General features: G+C 40.3%; 1 protein-coding gene across 4 annotated transcripts in view; it reads right to left on the minus strand.

The window, feature by feature from the left end:
• Positions 1–20,545, minus strand: part of Ccdc81 (coiled-coil domain containing 81) — a 54,598-nt gene that overhangs the window by 17,454 nt on the left and 16,599 nt on the right. For 3 of the 4 annotated variants that reach the window (XM_029568879.1, XM_008844137.3, XM_029568881.1), the window contains 5 exons: positions 19,576–19,732; positions 14,531–14,787; positions 11,629–11,708; positions 9,076–9,194; positions 8,098–8,221 (listed from right to left, as the gene is read on the minus strand). In XM_029568879.1, coding sequence (XP_029424739.1) covers positions 8,098–8,221; positions 9,076–9,194; positions 11,629–11,708; positions 14,531–14,787; positions 19,576–19,732 — 737 coding nt within the window. The remainder of the gene's footprint in view (positions 1–8,097; positions 8,222–9,075; positions 9,195–11,628; positions 11,709–14,530; positions 14,788–19,575; positions 19,733–20,545) is intronic. The other variant, XM_029568880.1, reaches the window with a different exon arrangement.

Here is a 20,545-nt window from a genome sequence, read left to right on the forward strand (position 1 = left end):
TAGATGACTTATCAATGCAAACTATGAAAGCCAGAAGAGCCTTGACCAAGGTATTTCCAGTTGACCATAGATGACCATAGATGCCAGCCTAGAATACTTTACCCAGCAAAAATGTCTATAATAGTTGAAAGGGAAAGAAAAATCTTCCATGATGTGAATAGTATGAAAAACACATGTCCACAAAACCAGCACTTCAAAGAACACTTGAAGCAATACAGAGAATGGAGAAAGGAACAACCATACCCCAGGAGCAACAAAAGAAACTAAATAATGGTATAATTGTGGAAACACAAAATTAAACAGAGAATGTAAACAGCAATCAAAATGATGGTAACCAACACACATCTTTCAATAATAACTTTAAATACCAATGGACTAAACGCCCCAGTCAAAAGACACAGGCTAAATGGATGGATTAAGAAACAAAATCCATCTTTTTGCTGTCTAAAAGAAACAGCACTACCTTAAGGTGAAAGGATGGAAAAGAATAAGCAGGAATTGCAATTCTAATAGCTAAAAAAACAGACTTCAAACTAAAACTAATCAGAAGAGATAAGGAGGGTCACTTCATTCTGATCGAAGGAACAATTAACCAAGAAGATAATACAATCATGAACATATATGTACCAAATTCTGGTGCACCCAAACATAAAAACAACACTACAGGATTTTAAGACACAGGTTAACCCCAACTCAGTAATAGTAGGGGACTTCAATAGCCCACTGTCTCCATTAGACTGGTCAACTGGACAAAGACTAAACAGAGAGACATCTGAGTTAAATGATGCCATACATCAAATGGACCTAACAGATATCTTCCAAATATTCCACCCAAGCACCAAAGAATACACTTTCTACTCAGCACCCCATAGCACTTTCTGAAAAACTGACCACATACTGGGGCACAAAACAAACCTCAACAAATACAAAAAAAATAAAAATAAAATAAAAGATATAATTCCATGCATCCTATCAGACCACAATGCAATAAAACTCAAAATCAATACTGAAAGAAGCCCTAGTCACTACACAAACTCATGGAGATTAAACAACACCCTCCTAAATGATGAGTGGCTAAAGGAGAAATCAAGAAAGAAATAAAAGAATTCTTGAAATTCAACAAAAAGGATAACACAACACAACAAAACCTCTGGGACACTTTAAAAGCAGTCCTAAGAGGGAAGTTTATAGCTCTAAGTGCCGACATTAAAAAATCAGAAAGAGCACAAATAAATGACCTAGCATTGCAACTTAAGATGCTAGAAAGGCAAGAACAAATGATACCAAAACCCAGCAGGAGAAAAGAAATTACAAAAATCAAAACAGAAATAAATGAAATAGAAACAAAACAATACAAAGAATCAATGAATCTAAGAGCTGGTTCTTTGAAAAGCTAAACAAGACAGACAGACCCTTTGCCCAGTTAACCAAAAGAAAGAGCACCTCCAAATCAACAAAATAAGAGATGGAAGGGGAAAGATCACAACAGATATGAAAAAAAGATCCAGATTATAAGGGAATACTTTAAAAACCTATATGCTACTAAATTTGAAAACCTTAAAGAAATGGATGGATATCTAAAATCATGGAAACCTCCAAAGTTAAACCAAGAAGAATTCAACAGTTTAAACAGGTGCATAACATATAAGGAAATCAAAATAGTAATTCAAGGCCTCCCAACTAAAAAAAAGTCCAGGCCCAGATGGATTTACAGCAGAATTCTACCAGATATTTAAAGAAGACCTCTGACCAATACCACTTAAATTATTCAAAATGATAGAAACAGAGGGAGAACTTCCAAACTCATTCTATGAAGCCAGCATCACTCTAATACCCAAACCAGGTAAAGACACAACCAAAAAAGAAAACTATAGACCCATATCCTTAATGAACATAGATGCAAAAATTCTCAACAAAATACTTGCAAACCGCATACAGATATACATCAAAAAGATCATTCACCATGATCAAGTAAGCTTTACTCCAGAGACACAGGGATGGTTCAATATACACAAGTCAATAAAAATCATCAATCATAAATAGACTCAAAGACAAAAACCACATTGTCATCTCAATAGATGCAGAAAAGGCTTTGACAAAATTTCAGCATGCACTGATAATTAAGGTACTAAAGGAAATTGGACTGGAGGGAACATACCTCAACATAATTAAAGCTATATACAACAAACCCACAGCCAACATCATTCTAAAGAAGAAAAACTGGAAGCATTCCCATTACAATTAGAAACCAGACAAAAATATCCACTATCTCCACTAGTTTTCAATATAGTGGTTGAAACTCTTGCTAGAGCAATAAGACAAGAGAAGGAAATTAAAGGTGTACTAATTGGAAAATAAGAGGTCAAATTATCCCTTTTTGCAGGCAATATGATACTATACCTAAGAGATCCAAAAAGTTCCATCCTAGAACTGATCAACACTTTCAGTAAAGGGCAGGTTACAAAATTAATCTACAAAAAATCAGTAGCCTTTCTTTATACCAATAACAAGAAACTGGAGAAAGAGTACAGGGAAACACTCCCATTCACAATAACCACACACACAAAAAAAAATCTTGGAATAAACCTGACCAAAAACATCAAAGATCTCTACAACAAAATTTTTAAATCTTTAAAGAGACAGATTGAGGAATACACCAGAAAATGGAAGGACCTCCCATGTTCATGGATTGGAAGAATTAATATAGTGGAAATGACCATCCTACCAAAAGCAGTAAATAGATTCAATGCAATACCAATCAAAATCCTCATGACACACTTCACAGAATTAGAAAAACCTGAGCACAAAGAGCAACACTGGGGTGGGGGTGGGGGATTACTATATCAGATCTCAAAGTATACTGCAGAGCTAGAGTCATAAAAACAGTAAGGTACTGGCACAAAAATAGACACATAGATCAATGGAACATCACTGAAGACCCAAACCTGAGTACATGCAATTTCAGCCACCTGATATTTGACAAAGGTGCCAAGAATGGAGGAAAGATAGCATCTTCAACAAATGGTGCTGGCAAAACTGGATCTCTACCTGTAGAAGAATGAAACTAGATCCTTATCTTTCACCTGCACAAAAGTCAACTCCAAATGAATCAAAGACCTCAGTGCGAAACTGGAAACCCTGAGACTGTTAGAAGAATAGTAACCTAACAAGATATAGGTGTACGAAAGGATTTTCTAAATCAGACAGCAGTTGCTCAGGAATTAACATCAACAATCAACAAGTCAGACCTCATTTAACTAAAAAGCTTCTGCACAGTGAAAGAAACAATTTAAAAAAAGTGAAGAGGAAACCCACAGAGCGGGGAAAAAAATCTTCACCATCTGACAGAGGTTTAACATCCAGAATGTTTTAAAGAACTCAAAAAACAAACAAGAAAGCAAATGACCCAATTAAAAGATGGGCTAAAGATCTAAACAGAGAGTTCTCAAAAGAAGAAATAAAGATGCTAAGAAACATCTTAAAAAGTGTTGAACATCATTAGTAATTAGGGAAATGCAAATTAAAATCTCCTTAAGATTTCACCTTACCCCAGTCAGAATGACTAGAATCAAGACAACAAATGATACCAAATGCTGGCAAGGATGTGGAGAAAGGGGATCACTCATTCACTGCTGGTGGGATTGCAAACTCATGCAGCCTCTATGGAAAACAGTGTGGAGAACTCTTAAAAAACTAAAAATGAACCTACCATATGATCCAGTTATACCACTACTTGGCATATACCCAAAGGACGCATCCTATTGCAGAGACACTTGTACAACCATGTTTGTTGCTGCTCTTTTCACAATAGCTAAGAGATGGAAGCAACCTAAGTACCCCTCAACTGATGAGTGGTTAAAAAAAATGTGGTTTATTTACACAATGGGGTTCTATTCAGCAGTAAAGAAAGATGAAATAATGAAATTTGCAGGTAAATGCATGGATCTAGAAACTGTTATACTAAGTAAAATAACATGGATTTAGAAAACAAAAGATATTCTCCCTCGACTGTGGATCCTAGCACCAAATCCTTATAAGTGAGTGTATATCCTGATACAACTGCAGGGACCGGGAATATGGAAGGAAAACAGAGAGGTAAAGGGATAGAAGGAACCTAAGAAAGAAGACTAGAAGGATAAAGGTGTTATTAAGGGAGAAATATGTTTTTTAAAAAAGTGGTAGTTAAAGAGGAAAGGGGAAAGGAGGACCATACAAATAACTATAGGAATAAAAGGGAAAAAATTCTCCAGATACACAATAAAAAAAAATAAATAAAAAAGCCTTACACACAGAAGGAACCCTATGGGGATGGAAGAAAGCCCTTCCAAAAGCAATATGGTTGTTAAATGAAAATCCCAGTGCCAAAGGTGGGTTACCCCCATGAGCTGTTGGCCTGAGGGACACTAGAGGTCCCCAAAACAATAAAGGCTATTACCAATAATTTTCACTGTACACCAGAAGTGGATATAAAAACGCTGTTGCTCAAAACACTGCATGATGTGAGTGTGGGAGAGGGAGAAATCAAGCTTGGACTAAGCAGGAAACTCCCCGACACTGGATGGCTGCCTTTCAAGGTGCCAAAAGGCAACACACAGATGACTGGGGGAGAACAGCCCCTATAATTCTCCTCAACGACAGACCCCTCATGTTGCACCATCAACATACCAAATAAGATGTTCCTGCTGGCACAACAGTGGAGTATCTAGTGTATGTACAACCAGCAAATTTTCGATTGGATGTAATGCCCACTCCTGGGGGCGGAACCCAGATCTGGTACTGTAGACCCGGCCACCGCTGTGGCAGGGGAGGATATAGGCCCCAGTGGGAAGCCACTGCGATTGTTTTGTTAGATGGATGTGGTGCACCTGCTAAAGTACCGACCAAGCATTTGTGTTGACACCCATAGGTTGAGTTATTATAGCAGTCACTGTTTAGACGTTCTTGCTTCTTCCTGTGTGCCTGTTTTTATAGTAGATGGAATCCCACTCAAACTGGCCAACAGCCCCTGGAAAACAGACGATACAGAGACCCAAATGTTCTGTGCCTTGCCACAACAGAAGGACGATCATCCCACACCTACCACCCCCTCCAAGGCTCAGGGACTTTTGTGGAAGAGGTTGGTGGGAAAAACTGTAAGAGCCAGAGCAAAGAATGGAGATTTAACTGAAAATGTCCTCCGATCACTATGACGTCAAGCTATAGTCACACCTCCTTCCCACTCTCATCAATGAGTCAAGGGGGGTGAGTCAGTTGCCCCTCGCACCCAATCAGTCGACCTTAGCTGCATGAGGGGGGCAAAGGGTATATAAGCTGACAACACAAAGAGGCACCTCTCTCACAATTTTGTGCAGCTGTCGAGAGGTCACAGGATTTGTATTTGAGTGTGGACTTTATGGTGCAGCTGTAAATGTGGGGTGCCCACTCTTCTGGTGCATGTGTATATCTGAAGGCCATAACAAGAAACACAGTGCCAGACAGGAGAAATCTCTCTTCAAGTAGTTTGGTCAGGGTAGTCCAAGAGACTCCCAAAATGATACAGGCATTTCCACAGCCCTTGATTACCTCCCAGAACTTGAAGGTAAGACCCTATTGCTGAAGACAGGACATACTTCAGAAACAGGATTTGGAGCAATGGAGTTGGAACTCACCTGGAAGCTTCCTCCCTGAAGGCTAGCTCTCATAGTTTTAGAGGATACTATGCAAGCTTCTAAGGGAGAAAATCAATCAATGGTCCAACCCCAGGTTTAAAGCATAATAACCGCAACAATGACCAGCATAACAAACTGTATAGGTGCAAGTAGTGGTACTTTTATCTCGGGGGTAATAAACAGCTATCTAATTGGCCTTAATACCCACTCAATGAGAGGGAACTCACGTGTGGCACTGAAAACATAACCAAAGACACATGGCTGGAGAAGTCAGAGATCTCAGAGAACACACCAAGGCTGTCACATCCCTCGACAAATGTCATTTCTTACTATATGCTAAATATGGATCCTTAGATTTACAGACAAGTATGCCAGTCACCACTGATCAAAGAAGTTTCTTTTGAAATAGACAGAGACTATTACAGAGTTCCACAACTGGTAACACACAGAGAATAAGTGTCTGTGACATGCCCAGCCCAAAAGTGACACATCTACAATGGAACCTCTACACCTATGGCTCACAGAGCATAGTGGAACAAGGGGTAGAAAGAGCACTAATGCATCTCTCAACTCTCATCAGCAAAGTTTCCTCATGCAACAGAGGGCAATAATCACAAAGGGTCACAACTGTCCAAAGTGTAGAGAATAAGAGTCTTCAGAGTGCATGTCCCGTCATCCACCCAGGACTCAGGGACCATTGCAGAAGAGGGGGCAGAAAGATTGTAAGAGCAAGAGGTGGTGGATGACCATAAGGAAAGAGTCTTACAGTGTCTGGGAACTTGCTCATATGAATGAGCAATGGTGACAGCATGAACAAGACCCATGCATATTCATCAGACAAAAACCCAGCATAGAACTGGGGAAATGGGCAGCAGTTCCCAACTTTAACTGAGGAGCTATTGGTAACTGATTACTGCTGGGTGAGGAGAGATGATCTTCTTTAAGGGAATGACACTAGACAGACTAAACAGGCTCCAGTGGATGAACTCACACAGAGGGACATCTGGGTATACAAACTTGACTCTATAGGCCTTAGCATATAAGACAAAATGCATGAAATCCTGTGGGTGGGCTTTGGGAGGGTGCTGATAGGGGTGGGGATCTAAATATGATTAAGATGTATTGTATGAAATCCACAAAAATTCAACAAGAACACACATTGAAAAAATGTAATTAAAAAATACATAAAATAATCTTGTACACATACCTTAAAAGCAAAAATCAGTTTAACAGAGGCTAGGAAGATGGCTCCATGAGTGAGTACTTAACAGTGAAAGCAAGATGACCTGAATTCAAACCCCAAGCAGCCACATAAAAGCCAGACATGGACACATGCCTGTAACCCCAGTTTATGGGGCAGAGACAGGAAGATCCTGAGCACTGGCCAGTCACCCTAGCCAAAATGACCAGCTTCAGGTTCAGTGAGAAACTTTGCCTCAGAAAGTAAGGTAGAAAATGAGAGCAGACCCCCAACATCCTCCTCTGGCCTCCACTGTATGCATGCACATGTGCACGCGCGCGCACACACACACACACACACACACACAAATTAAATAAATAGATGATAGATAGATAGATAGATAGATAGATAGATAGATAGATAGATAGATAGATAGATAGATAGATAGATAGATGATAGATAAATAGATAATTTAAAAATTAAAAATTAATTTAAAATAAATGACAATACAAGGCAAAGTACATAGTTAAGGTGCTTGGTAGCTACTTTAATTTAGTTGACTGATTTGAGATCTTAAGAAGAAAATTTTTAAAAAACGAAGGATAAAATAGCTGACCAAATTATAATATTTCATTAATTCAAAGAATTTTTTAATTTATTACTTTTATTTTTATTTTATGTATATAAGTGTATTGCCTGCATGTGTGTAAGTGCACCCACATTGTGCAATGCCCATGGATGTCAGAAGAAGGCATTGGATCCCCTGGAACTGGAGTTATCAATGGTCGTTAGCCACTATGTGGGTGCTAGGATTTGAACCCGGGTCCTCTGCAAGAGCAGCCAGTGTCCTTAACCACTGAGCCATCTCTCCAGCCCCTAATTCAAGGAATTTTTACTGAGAATTAATGAAGCTCCAGACCTGTTTGGGAAACTTACTCTTTAATATAAATATGAAACTGTCACATTATATCCAAGCACTCAGAAAATGAGCAAGTTTGGTAGAGCTAGGAAGTGGGTTCTGAAATCAGGAAAGCTGGATACTCTTGCTACTCTGCTCAAATAATATTCATTCCACTTGCCCATAATGTATCCCTTTACTTGTGTCTGGCGTTCCCTTCAGATTGTGAGCCTTGGTCATCTCTGCTATCCCCATCACTACCCACATAGTGTTCTCAGTAATACTGGATAAAAGAGTAAATTAACTACTAAAATTCCCTGCATCAAGGAAGACCTCAAAATTCTATTTAGTAAAATGTCACAGAAATTTACTGTTCCGGAGTCACGGTCTTCCCACCCTTCCCACTTCGTTCAAACTTGTCCAGCAGGCTGACACTTGTCACTTTAGCAGGTGAGATGAATTGTCTATCACGATGTTTCTTGGGTGACAAGATCTCTAGAATAAAAAGCAAATGCAAATGATAGTCCCTTCAATTTTCAAGCAGCTAAATGGGTAGTTTGTGCTTAACACAAATAAACTGACAGTTTTCACCTAGGAAAAATAAACTTCACACAAGACATACTCTCTCTTTCCTTTAAATATCTCTTGCCCAGTTGAGACAGTCTGACTGACAGTTCACCTCATACATTTGTGCTACTTACTGGGACCCTGTGGGTATCTGACTTTTGACCCCTTCAAGCAACAGGGAGCCAATCACCAAACAGAGAGTAGTGAGTCAGAGTCATGCGGCCTAAGATTCATAAAATGGTTAAGGCAAGATATAAGATTCCAGGAATAGAAGGTGTGCATTAGAAAAAAAAAAGTGCATTAAAAAAAAAAAAAAAAAAAAAAAAAAAAAAGAATACAGTGGCTGCTGGTGAATCTAACGGCTGTGATTGAATATGAAATGTCCCTCATAGATTCATGTGTTTGAACACTTAGTCCTTAGCTGGTGACACCGTTTGGGAAGGTTTAGAAGGAATCTTTAAGAAGATGGAATCACGAGGTGAGCCTTAAGGTTGTATAGCCAGGCCCCACTTCCTATTCACTTTCTGCTTCGTGATGTAGATGCAACATGACCAGCCAGCCTCCTGCTTGGCCATCATGCCTTCCTAACCGTAATGGGATGTATCCCCTCAAACTCTAAGTCAAAATAAACATTTTCTTCCTTAAATTGTTTCTTGTCGAGTATTTTTTCACAGCAACAAGAAAAGTAACTGATACACTCTTTATTTACTTTGGGCATAAAAGCTGCAAAGAAATACAACAAAGCTCCTAAGAGTAAAGAACAGTAAAGCACTCGGGCCTACCTCTGGCGCCTTCTTTGTCTGACTGGTCTTTCAACTTGCTCTTCCTTTGTTTGTTCTCTCCACCTTCCTCTACAATGGTGTCCAAGGGTGGTTTGTTCTCCATCTCTTTATGCTCAATCCTAAGAATGAATCAAGATGTTTGTCCTCTGCATTTGTCCTGAACAGGTGACTGCATGAACTCTCAGTTCTGGGGAGCAACCTTGCTGATTCTGCAACAAGCTTGCTTCCTTCAGGGGAATGCAAAATTTGCCTTCCTAAATACATAGCATGAACTCCCCCTCTTTGAGGCTAAATCTGGTAGCCAGTCAAGACTAACTCCTTCTGCTGTGGCCTCAAAAGCGGCTTGTATATAAAGAAACTGCTTTGGAGGCCTCAATTTAAGTTTTTGACTTTGGTTTCATTGTGAATTTTTCTATGTCCTTTCTAGGTCTGTGAGAGTTGGTTGTTAACTTGAAGTCAAGAAATCACAGACTGGCAACCAGCTTGTGCTCTGCGTAAACGTGTCTCTCTTCTTTGTCCTCTCCCTGGGCAAAAGTAAAGGACGTAAAAAGATACAATTTAGGACGGGAGGTGAGGTTCAGTTGATGTGTGCAGTCAAAGGTTTTCTTTGGTCTCAGGTATGAGTGCTGGGCTAAAACTCGAGATGGGAGAAAGCACCTATAAGAAAATTCAAAGACAAAACTTTACAGAAATAAACTCCAACAATTATTTTGAATATTTGAATCCTCATATTCATTTCTAGGTGCTCAAATCAATAGGATTCTTTGACTCCCTGGAATGCTTCCATCAAAAAATATCAAAAAGGGGACCCATGAGGGGGCTCAGTAGCTAAAGGCACTAATCAGAGATGAACCTGAATTCAATCCCTGGTACCCACATAGTGGAAGGAGAGAACCAACTCTTGCAAGTTGTCCTCTGGCCTCAACACATGCACAGTGGCATGTCCATGTTCAAACACATATACACAAACACAATAACAATGTCTGTAACCGCAGTTCCAGGGGATCCGACTCTCTTCTGAGTTCCACAGGCATTGCACAACACAGTGCACTTACATACATGCAAGCAAAACACTAATACCAAAAAATAAATAAAATTATTTTGAATCCACTGGTTTATTTCCGATGAGTAAAGGGGCCGTTGGTTTCTAGTCAGTAGCTCTGTGGACAGAGATGCAGAGGTTGGAGTAACTAATCTCTGAGCTTATTCTGGCCTTCACCTCACTCTTCTGAGCATGTTTCATCCAGCTCTTCTAAGAGGGATTGTTCCAAACTAACAAACACAGCAGGATGTCAGGGACTCAAAATATTTGAGAGACTATTACTCTAGGGAGTTGGCTCTTACTGTCCAAGCTTTCTTCATCTGTAAAGCATTGCAGAAAACAGCAAAGCAAACAAGATTAAGAACATAATAGCAGCACACCGTGAGTGGGGAAGAGCCAGCAGGAGAAGAAACTCAAGCCTCCTGGCTCCTCTTTCAGTGTTCTTAATAACACACCACACCATGTTGCATCATTTGTTTAAAACAAAATAAGAATTACATTAAATTTAAATTAATTTTGCATCTCTACAAAATAGAGAAAACTGTAAGGCGTAGTACATGGTTATAGTGAAGACTGGCTACAGTACTACTGAGAGAGTGCCTCATAGTAACTGGCTTCCAATATGTGCTCCACAGTAGCTGTTACTGCTATTATTACCACTGCCAGGGGCAGCCCCCACTAACACTCACCTTCTCACCTTACTCTTGAAGAGAAACCTTTAGCCTGTTTAGTGGTAACAGCCAAAACTCATGCTGGAAGAAAAAAGAAGCTAGGGCAGAGGAGGTGGAAGAAAGCAGAGGAAGACCCAGCAGGTAAGAAGAGTTTTACTCACATTGCAGAAACTAAGATTGGTGGGAGGTGGTGTCAGAATTTCCGGAATACATGGAGAAAAAGGAATATTCTAAAAGGTCTTTTTTTTTTTTTTTTTGGTCTCTTTGAGACAGGGTCTCCCTGTAGCCCCAACTGTCCTGGAACTCACTATGTAGACCAGGCCGGCCTTGAACTCACAGAGATCCGCCTGCCTCTGCAGGCAGATCCCGAGTACTGGGATTAAAGGCATGCACCACCACCCCTGGCTAAAGGGTCATTTTTATTCAACATAATTATAGAAAACATATGCAATAAGGGGTAGAGAGAAAGAAAGAGAGGGAAAGGGAGAGAGACTGGGAGATGGGGAAGAGAGACTGTTAATGAAAAAAGGGCTGGAGAGATGGCTTAGAGGTTAGGAGCACTGATTGCTCTTACAGAAGACCTGGGTTTGATTTCCAGCACTCACATGGCAGCTAACAACTGTCTATAATTCCAGTTCCAGGAGATCTGATGCCCTCTGACCTCCACAGGCACTGCATGACAGGTGCACTTACACACATGCAGGCAAACATACACAAACTAAAAATAATAAAATATTTTTAAGAATGAAAAACAAAAAAATAAAAATAAAATAATGAAAAACAAGTTCTGCCCAATAAGCAAGAGATCTGGTGCCTGGATTAAGAGAACAAAGCGCTCACCTGGGAAATGCAAGTGCACTGTCAGGCCGCTTTCCAAAGGCCTCTCTGCTAGACAGCACAGAGTCCACAGTACCAGGTCTCTAGAGGACACAGACAGAAGATTAGACCTGGGCTTCCATCCAGGGCAGACCCACATCTCCAGGGTAACGCCACCATGTGCTCTTTATGTTTGTTTGGTGTTTAAAGTCTAATGAGGAATGATCTCATGCATCAAAGGTGCCGCCCTGGGTGACTGAACAGCAGTTCTATAGATGCTGCCTTTCCTCAAACCATCCCTCTTTTTGTAAATTGCCTTGAAAGTTGAAGCTTCTTTTAGACACCTTTGGAAGGAGAGCAGACTTCCTTAAATCACCAGAAAATGAACAAGAGCTCTAACTCCACTCTTGACCCAAATGACTCCAAAGTAGGTAAGTCGCTGGAGTCAAGTGGGTTTTTGTCCCACTGCCAAACTGCTAGCTTCTATGTACCACTAGGTTCATGGGGATAACAGTAGTATCTACCATGCAGGATTTTAATGAGCTACTCCATGGAAGTGTGCACAGAGCACTCAACAAAGAGCTACTGCAATTATCATACTGTATTATAGTCACATTATTGCTATGGGATAATATATAAAATTATGTGACAATGAATGCTATGGCCTACAAAAGGCTTTGAAGAAAATTCCCAAAAAGAAATTTTTTAAAGAATCACCAAAATACACACATAAAGTTTTACAGGAAAGTACTCGGGTTTAACTTATGGGATATTGTAGGTAAAACTACCCAAGCCCCTCCCCGCCGCCGCCCCGTCACCCCATGTCACAGTGTTTATAGAGCGAATGAGATGTTTAAGAATATTGATTAACTCAGAGTTCCAGGGGAAACTCATTTGGACTGTCACCCCACTGTACAGCAGCTCCGTAGCATACTAAGTGCTCTGTCCATGATGGTGACTGAGAGTCACAAAACTCAATCACCTTTGACCTCTTAATGCTTCTGTCACAATATATTTTCAGGACTAGTTCTTTTGGGAAGACTTCCTCAAAATTATGCTTTACAGTTCAATGGAACAAATAAAATACCATTTTCTCTTGTTAAAAAACAAACAACAACAACAAAAAACAGCATTTAAAATTCAGCTGAGTCCTACAGAATTAGAAATGAGCAGCCACTTTGGCCCTGCTTGTGAATTTGAAGATCTTGGCTTGAGTTCTCATAGGGAAGACAGGACTTTTCCCTGTGTGTGTTTCCACTGTCTATACCCTGGATGGGATCCCTCTTAGCAAGCCTGTGTGAAATAAGGTTGTGTGGAGAACTCCAAGAACCTCCTTATCCACAGGCCCTTCTCCTCAACCCCCACCACAGAGTTCCATGAAGGGGGAAATGACAGAGTTAGACCATCCTCATAGACCTTTCATTTAAAAAAGAAAATCAGGCTTTTTGCTCTATGGAATTTTGTCGTGATTCTGTTAACTCATAGTACCCAGAGCTGTACATAAGGCATGGTAAGTATTGGACAAAACCTGTTATTAACTACTTATTTGCCTCTTTAAACTCTGCTATATCCAACTTCTCATGAACATCATGCAGCAGCTTAATAGTTAACAGTGACAGTGACAGTTACGAAATTTCTTCTGTGACATTGTAAACTAACAGCTAGAAGGTGTGCTTCTATGACTTGAATTAGATTTTGTTCTAGATTTATTTTTGTGGTCTTGTTTTGAGACAGGATCTCCCTATAGCCCCAACTGGACTGGAACTCACCAAATACACCAGGCTGGCCTTGAATTCACAGAGATCCACCTGCCTCTGCCTCCTGAGTGCTGGGATTAAAGGTGTGTGCCACCATGTCCAGCCTTGTTCTAGATTTTTTTTTTTTTTTTGGTCTTTTTGAGGCAGGGTCTCCCTGTAGCAGCTGGCCTGGAACCCACTATGTAGACCAGGCTGGCCTTGAACTCACAGAGATCTAGCTGCCTCTGCCTCCCCAGTGCTGGGACTAAAGGCATGTGCCACCATACCTGGCTGTTCTAGATTTTTTAAAAGTGAATGGTACACACAGCAAAAACTGAGTGGTGAGGAACTTTGGGCTTCAGTCCCTGTCCTGGCTGTTTTAGACATTGATGTGGGTTCCACATAACCTCTCTGAACCATCATGCTCCTCATATAAAGACCAGGTGACAATATAATAATGCTGATTTTATGTTATTTTGAAACTCCAAATAATGCATGTGAGTTTTTAAGCAATAAAATACTATAAAATGTCCAGAATTGTTTTCTATTAATATTTCTGTTCCTTGATTAGATCAGCACCGACTCAAAATTTAAAGTTCTTCCTTGTCTTTTCTATCAAGAGAATGGATATCTATAAACAGATATTTCCCTACACTCAGGAAAAATATCACTTAAAATATGTCAGCCTATGTTTTCCTTAATGACATCACATACCTTCATTTGATTCAGAACCACAAATTAGAAGAGGGTTTATGTGACAGCTAGCTCTTGACACAAGATAGAGTCACCTTAGAAAAGAGTCTCCATGGGGGATTGTCTAGGTTTTGTTGGCCCATGGGCATGTCTATGGGGGATTGTCTTCACTGCCTTCATTGATGTGGAAAAGACCCAGCCTGAAAGTGGGCAGCACCATTCACTAGTTTTGGTCCTTGGATGATAGAAGAGTAGAGACGGTGAGCTGAGCACTGAGCATGCATACATTTGTTTCTCTCTGCTCCTGACTATGGATGTGAAATGACTAGTTTTTTTAAGTTCCTATTGTCTTGACCTCCCTGAAGTGATAGACTGTAACCTGGAATTGTGAGCTACAATAAACCCTTTCTTCCCCTAAGTTGCTTTTTGTCAGGGTATTTTATCATAGCAACAAAAATTAAACCAAGACAGGTTAGGAAAAGAATACATTAACTTACATTTGCCAAGGCTTTCGTCAAAGTCCCACTTCCATCCACCGTACAAAGGAAGTCCTTATAAAATCTCATCTTCACTTTGCTGTCTTTAATCACAAGGACCCCAATTCCTTTGAATGTGAACTCCACGTTTTGTTTGACAGAAATGGATCGTGACAAAAAAAGTAATGTCTCCTTAACACATCCTTCCACTGTATCCCTGTTAAAGGGACCCTCCAGGGATATCATGACAAAATTAAGTGGGACTATTGGAATATCACCTGGAGGAGAAAGAGACAGTTGGGAAAGGAAGAGGAAATTGTAATGAAGACATATAATAAAGATTATAATAAAAACATACCGTGTTTACTTACAAATAATTATCTGATTCTAACTTAATACTAAAAAGTAGAATCTGGGACTTTACAGATGACTCAGTGGTTACGAGCACTGACTGCTCTTGCAGAGGACCCAGGTTTCCAGCATCCACATGGCAGCTAACAACCATCAGTAACTCCAGTTCCAGGGGATCCAGTGCCCTCTTCTGACTTCCATAGGTATTGCACGACACAGGTGCACTTAAGCACATGCAGGCAATGCACTCATACACATAAAATAAAAATAATAAATAAAAATTTTAAAGTAACAAAAATTAAAAGAAGAATTGTCTATGTTTTACCTTAGTTGTACTCAGTGGAAATTAGTGCAGGCAACAAATATAATGGGTTATTAAGACATGCTAATCAGTACAATTTTCCTTGAAAGTGCAATGTTTCATGCTCACAGTAAAAACAATCAGCTATCGAAATTCTCTAAGTAAACATTTGGTTTTTCCATAGGGAACAGAGCAGTAACTAATGGCTTCTATCCACCAGTTTTCTGAAGTTTTCAGCTCCCTTGCCTTCTACAATGTTCTGCAGCAGTATTTATGACCCTCTGTTGATTAACATATCATTTTTAGACAATTAAGATATTTTCAAATGCTAAATGTCTGGAAAGATGACCATCTTCCTCAGAAGTTATCTTTCATGATGCTGGGGCTTATACAAGGGTATCAGACTAGATGAACTGCAGAATGAGCTCTTAAATGACATTGCAGCGGAATGAGATTGTGTCTCACTTAAAGGAAGCATGGGCTCTATTTGACTAAAAGTGGTGTAGGAGCTGTGCAAGGTCCACAAGTAGGAAAGTCGCAGACAGCAGAGGATGCAGATAGGCAAGACAAAGAGTTGCAATAATAAGGTCTCTCGGTGTGGGATCAGGATGGAGAAGACGCTCTGACAATCACTTAGTACGATCTTTCAACTGTCCAGTACTGACAAGTGATAAGAATTAGCAGCTCTGTTAGATACAAGTTTCCCTACATCACTCACTGCTGATCACTGTCTACTGCACAACTTAACAATACTTCTTTCTCACCTCCTTCCACTTCTTTTAGATGTAAATTTCCCACCCACCCCCGTCTTTTGGGGGGGGGTGCTTGCTTGCTTGTTTGCTTGTTTGCTTGTTTTGAGACCGAGTCTCCTTGTATCTCCAGGTGACCTGGAACTTGCTATCTAAATCATGCTGGCCTCTACCTCCCAGAGATACACCTGCCTCTGTGTTCTGAGTGCTGGGATTGAAAGCGTGAGCCACTATGCCTGGCTTCAGTGTAAATTTCTTAAAAGAGAAGTTCATATTGCCTGCCTTCCCATTTGCCCAGTTCACCTCTGCAGTCCCATCTTTCAGCCCACTTACCTCAGGAAAGACACTATTTCTCACGGTGAATGAACCAAGAGATACTTGCAAATCTCGTCTCTCACCTTTCTGTAACTAGTTAGGCATGCCCTCTTTTCTCTTGTATCCATGATACCACTCTTGATTCTCCAACTTCCTCCTTGATCTACTGGTTGGCTTCCTCTTCTTTTACTCATCATATTAAGGGGTTCGAGAGGTCGTTCTGATTTGATTCCCATTTGTTTGTTCGGTTTGTGAGGGTTTGTTTTTCTCACAGGATCTGCTCCTTACTTTAATATGCTCTCCTAGTTAAACTTATTCAAATCCAGCTCTGCTCCCCCCACCCCACCCCCCCGCTCCTAAGCTCTGGAATCACCTCTACCTAAGAACGCCTGGAACAATACCAAATGCATGTCCAAAGGAGCTCATTATCTTATCCATCACCGTAAGCATCCATCCATTCTCCAACCAAGAACTCTGAGTCATTCTAACCACTTTCACCTATCCTCACCCAGGCCTCTCCGCTCTCATCTGAACAGTCCTTTTCCTTCTACCCTGTCTCTGCCTCCACCCAGGCACTTACCACATTTCACTGAACTAAAAGAGCTCTTCCTAAACTAAAAACTGGACCTGCTGAAAACCTTTCAGTGGTTCCCAGTGCCTACAGAATGAATCATACCATCCTACTCATACAATTAATCTTCTATTTTTGTCTTACATCCTTCCATTTGCCACAGTCATCTCTGCCTTAGACTCACAGAAAAGTCTTTGACTTCCTTAACAACTCTCTCTCTCTCTCTCTCTCTCCCTGAAATATCTTCCCACAGCTTCTCTGCTGGCAAAATACGTCCAGCCTTTAAGATCTCATGTGTCACCTTCCTAACCTCCCCAGGCAGAGTTAGGCATGCTCTCCTGTGGACTTCCACTACATTCCATCCAGTGCCACCAAGGCTGCTTTCGTAGTACTTAATCATGTGTCATCATCTACTGATGTGTTTATTATCTGTCCTTGATCCTGAGTGCTTCAAAGCAAGAACCATGTCTTACTAATCACTGAAAAACACTGTACAATGTCTATTTAGTTGATTATTAATGAAGAATTTTAACCCCAAATCTAAAATGTAGACAGAATTGTTCTCTTGAACTACTTAATCCTGAAATTTCTTCACCTTGTAAAAAATAAATTATAGATCTAAACTACATTTTTGGACTATGCCACATGATCTGATATGAAAAATAAACTCTAATTCTAAAGACCAGTACACTTTTTTTAATTTTTATTATTTTTATTTTATGTGTATGCATGTATTGCCTGCATGTAGGTAAATACACCTGTGTTGTACAATGCCTGCGGAGGTCAGAAGAGGCTGTCGGATCCCCTGGGACTGTAGTTATGGACAGCTGTTAGCTGCCATGTGGGTGCTGGGATTCGAACCCGGGTCTTCTGCAAGAACAACCAGTGCTCTTAACCGCTGAGCCATCTCTCCAACCCCCGAGATCAGTACATTTTGAAAAGAACCCATTTCCTTTTATATGCCTTTTATGAAACATAAAATTTTGGGTGAAAAATGACTGAAAATTTATGAAACCCATCATATTGAATATATGCAAAATGTATTATAAGTATAATTATTAGTATTTGTTTTTCTAGCACGTTTGGTTGGTTGGTCTGTTTTATTGAAACAGGTTCTCACTCTATAGCCCAAGCCAGGCTGAAACTCACTATGTAACTCAGACTGGTCTCAGATTTGTTGCAATCCTTACTTAACTTTGTCAGCACTAGGATTACATGCATGAGTCACTGCGCCTGCCTAGCTGGCTGACTTTCTTGTTCCTTCTTTCTTTCTTCTTTCTTTCTTTTCTTTTCGTTTCTTTCTTTCTTTCTTTCTTTCATAGAAAGTTACCCTGAAAACTAATTTCCTAGAAAGTTAACCTACAGGAACATTACAGGCTTTTCCATTGGGAGTAGACCATTTCTCTGTAACCAGATTTGAGTCTGATACAACAGAAGACAATAAGGCCAAAGGGAACACAGCCAGCAATGAGGAGCTGAGCCCTCAAACACGGCTGACCAGCCACAGCAGGTGTCATGGAGCTCACTTGCTGATACTGAGTATAAATATGACAGTGGTTATACGTTCTGTTTATCACTATAGTTCAAAAGCCTGCAGAGTTCCCTCAGCAAACATCTACAGAAGGAAGGAATGAGAGAGGGAGAGAGGGAGGGAGGGAGGGATCATTCTAGGGTATGAAAAAGATGTAAGTTATGTATAAAAAGTACAGAATTGTTGAACTTTAAAATTTTAATAATTTAGATTATCTGTGCTGGTTTAGTTGTCAACCTGACACACCTGGGTAGAGGAGCCTCAATTGGGGAACTGCCTCCATTGAACTGGCCTGAGGCCATGTCTGTGGGGTATTTTCTTGATTTCGGAGTGATGTGGGAGGGCCCAGCCCACTGTGGGCAGAGCCACCCCTGGGTTGTTCTGTATTGTATAAAAAAAGCAGACTGAGCATGGGCCAAGGGAGCAAGCTAGGAAGCAGCATTTCTCCATGCCCTGTGCTTCAAGCTCCTGCCTCCAGGTTCCTGCCCTGAGTTCCTACCTTGGGTTCTCTGATGAACTGTGACCCAGAAGATATAAGCCAAATAAAGCCTTTCCTCTCTAAGTTTGTATTGGTCAGAGTGTTTTGTCACAGCAATTGAAACTAGAACAGTATATAATAAAACGCATTGCTCTTTTTCTCACAGCTAACTGAACACGCTTAGTTTTTTGTTTTTCCTCATTTCCCAAACAGAAGACCCTTAATCAATTTTTTCTTCATAACCACTTTTAATTTCTTAGGAGCTGAAAGATGAGTATAAGTCTGTGTATGGCTTTTATAGGAACTTGGCTTATCAGGTCTACTCATACCTGCCTCTTAAGTTACTGGGGTTTCAAATGGAGCCAGAGACTGGGAAACAAGGGCCCCTGTTACCAAGCCTGAGAACATGAGTTCCATTCCCATGACTCACATGGTAGAAAAAGAGAACTGACTCTTGTAAGCTGTCCTCTGACTTCTACATGTATAACATGGCATACATACACACACACACACACACACACACACACACACACACACACTACACAATAAAAATAAATTAAAATCTTTTAAATTAAAAAATAAATAGAATAAAATGGACTTCAGGAAGACTGTCATTTTCCCATCCTGTGGCTCCTTCTGACAAAGGTACCTTGTGAAACTTGAGTTTCTCAAACTAGAGATTAACATAGTACTGGCCAAGCTTTACCTTTCCATTTTTATCCACAGACCAATAAACTTCTGGAAAAGTCTTAAATGTTAAAATGATTTACCAGGCGAATATACTTTGTTTTGTTTGAGTCCATGGGTCTGCACTAACTTCTCTGCTATGACAAACACTGGCCTCTGAACTAGAATAAATTTGTTGTTTCCCACTTCGAGCTTCTGTCTTGTGAAAGTGAAAGTTCCAAGTCCTGAAATCTGAACCCCCTGAAAGGAAAAAGACAAAAAGAACAACAAACACAGTTTCACTGAAAAAGTGAAGAGAAATAGTCACCTATTTTTTTTAATGTGAAAAGAGCTTAAGTCTTAAAAAAAATCCAGTAATCTCCAGGCGTGGTGGCACATGCCTTTAATCACAGCGCTTTGGGAGGCAGAGGCAGATGGAGCTCTGTGAGTTCAAGGCCAGCCTGGTCTACATAGTGAGTTCCAGGACAGCTGGAGCTACAGGGAGACCCTGTCTCAAAAGACGATATATATATCCAAAAATCCAATAATCTTTGTAAATCCTTATAGTTGTAACATTTCTATAAAAACTCTTACAGATGCCATAGCTTTTTTTTTTTTTAAAGACAGGATCTCTCTGTAGCCCCAGCTGACCTGGAACTTGCTATGCAGACCAGGCTGGCCTCAATCTCACAGAGATCCACTTTCCTCTGCCTCCAAGTGCCGGAATTAAAGGTGTGTATTGCCACACCCAGCCAGCTTTTTTTTTTTGTTTTTTTTTTTGTCTTTTTGAGACAAGGTCTCCCTGTAGCCCCAGCTGTCCTGGAACTCACTATATAGACCAGGCTTGCCTCCAACTCACAAAGATCCACCTGCCTCTGCCTCCAAAGTGCTGGGACTAAAGCTGTGGGCCACCATGCGCAGCTCAGCCAGCTTTTTAAAGTCTGTATCAAATATTACTCTTGTCTCTATATAACATTGTAAATTTAATCATTTTCCATTTAAGAGAGCATGAAAATCTTTGTTTTCTTATTCTCTCAGATTTTATATCTCCCACTTAAAATCAGACAACCCACA

The sequence above is a fragment of the Nannospalax galili genome, unplaced genomic scaffold (genome assembly GCF_000622305.1).
Source record: "Nannospalax galili isolate Female #2095 unplaced genomic scaffold, S.galili_v1.0 scaffold278, whole genome shotgun sequence".
Classification (NCBI taxonomy): Eukaryota; Metazoa; Chordata; class Mammalia; order Rodentia; family Spalacidae; genus Nannospalax; species Nannospalax galili.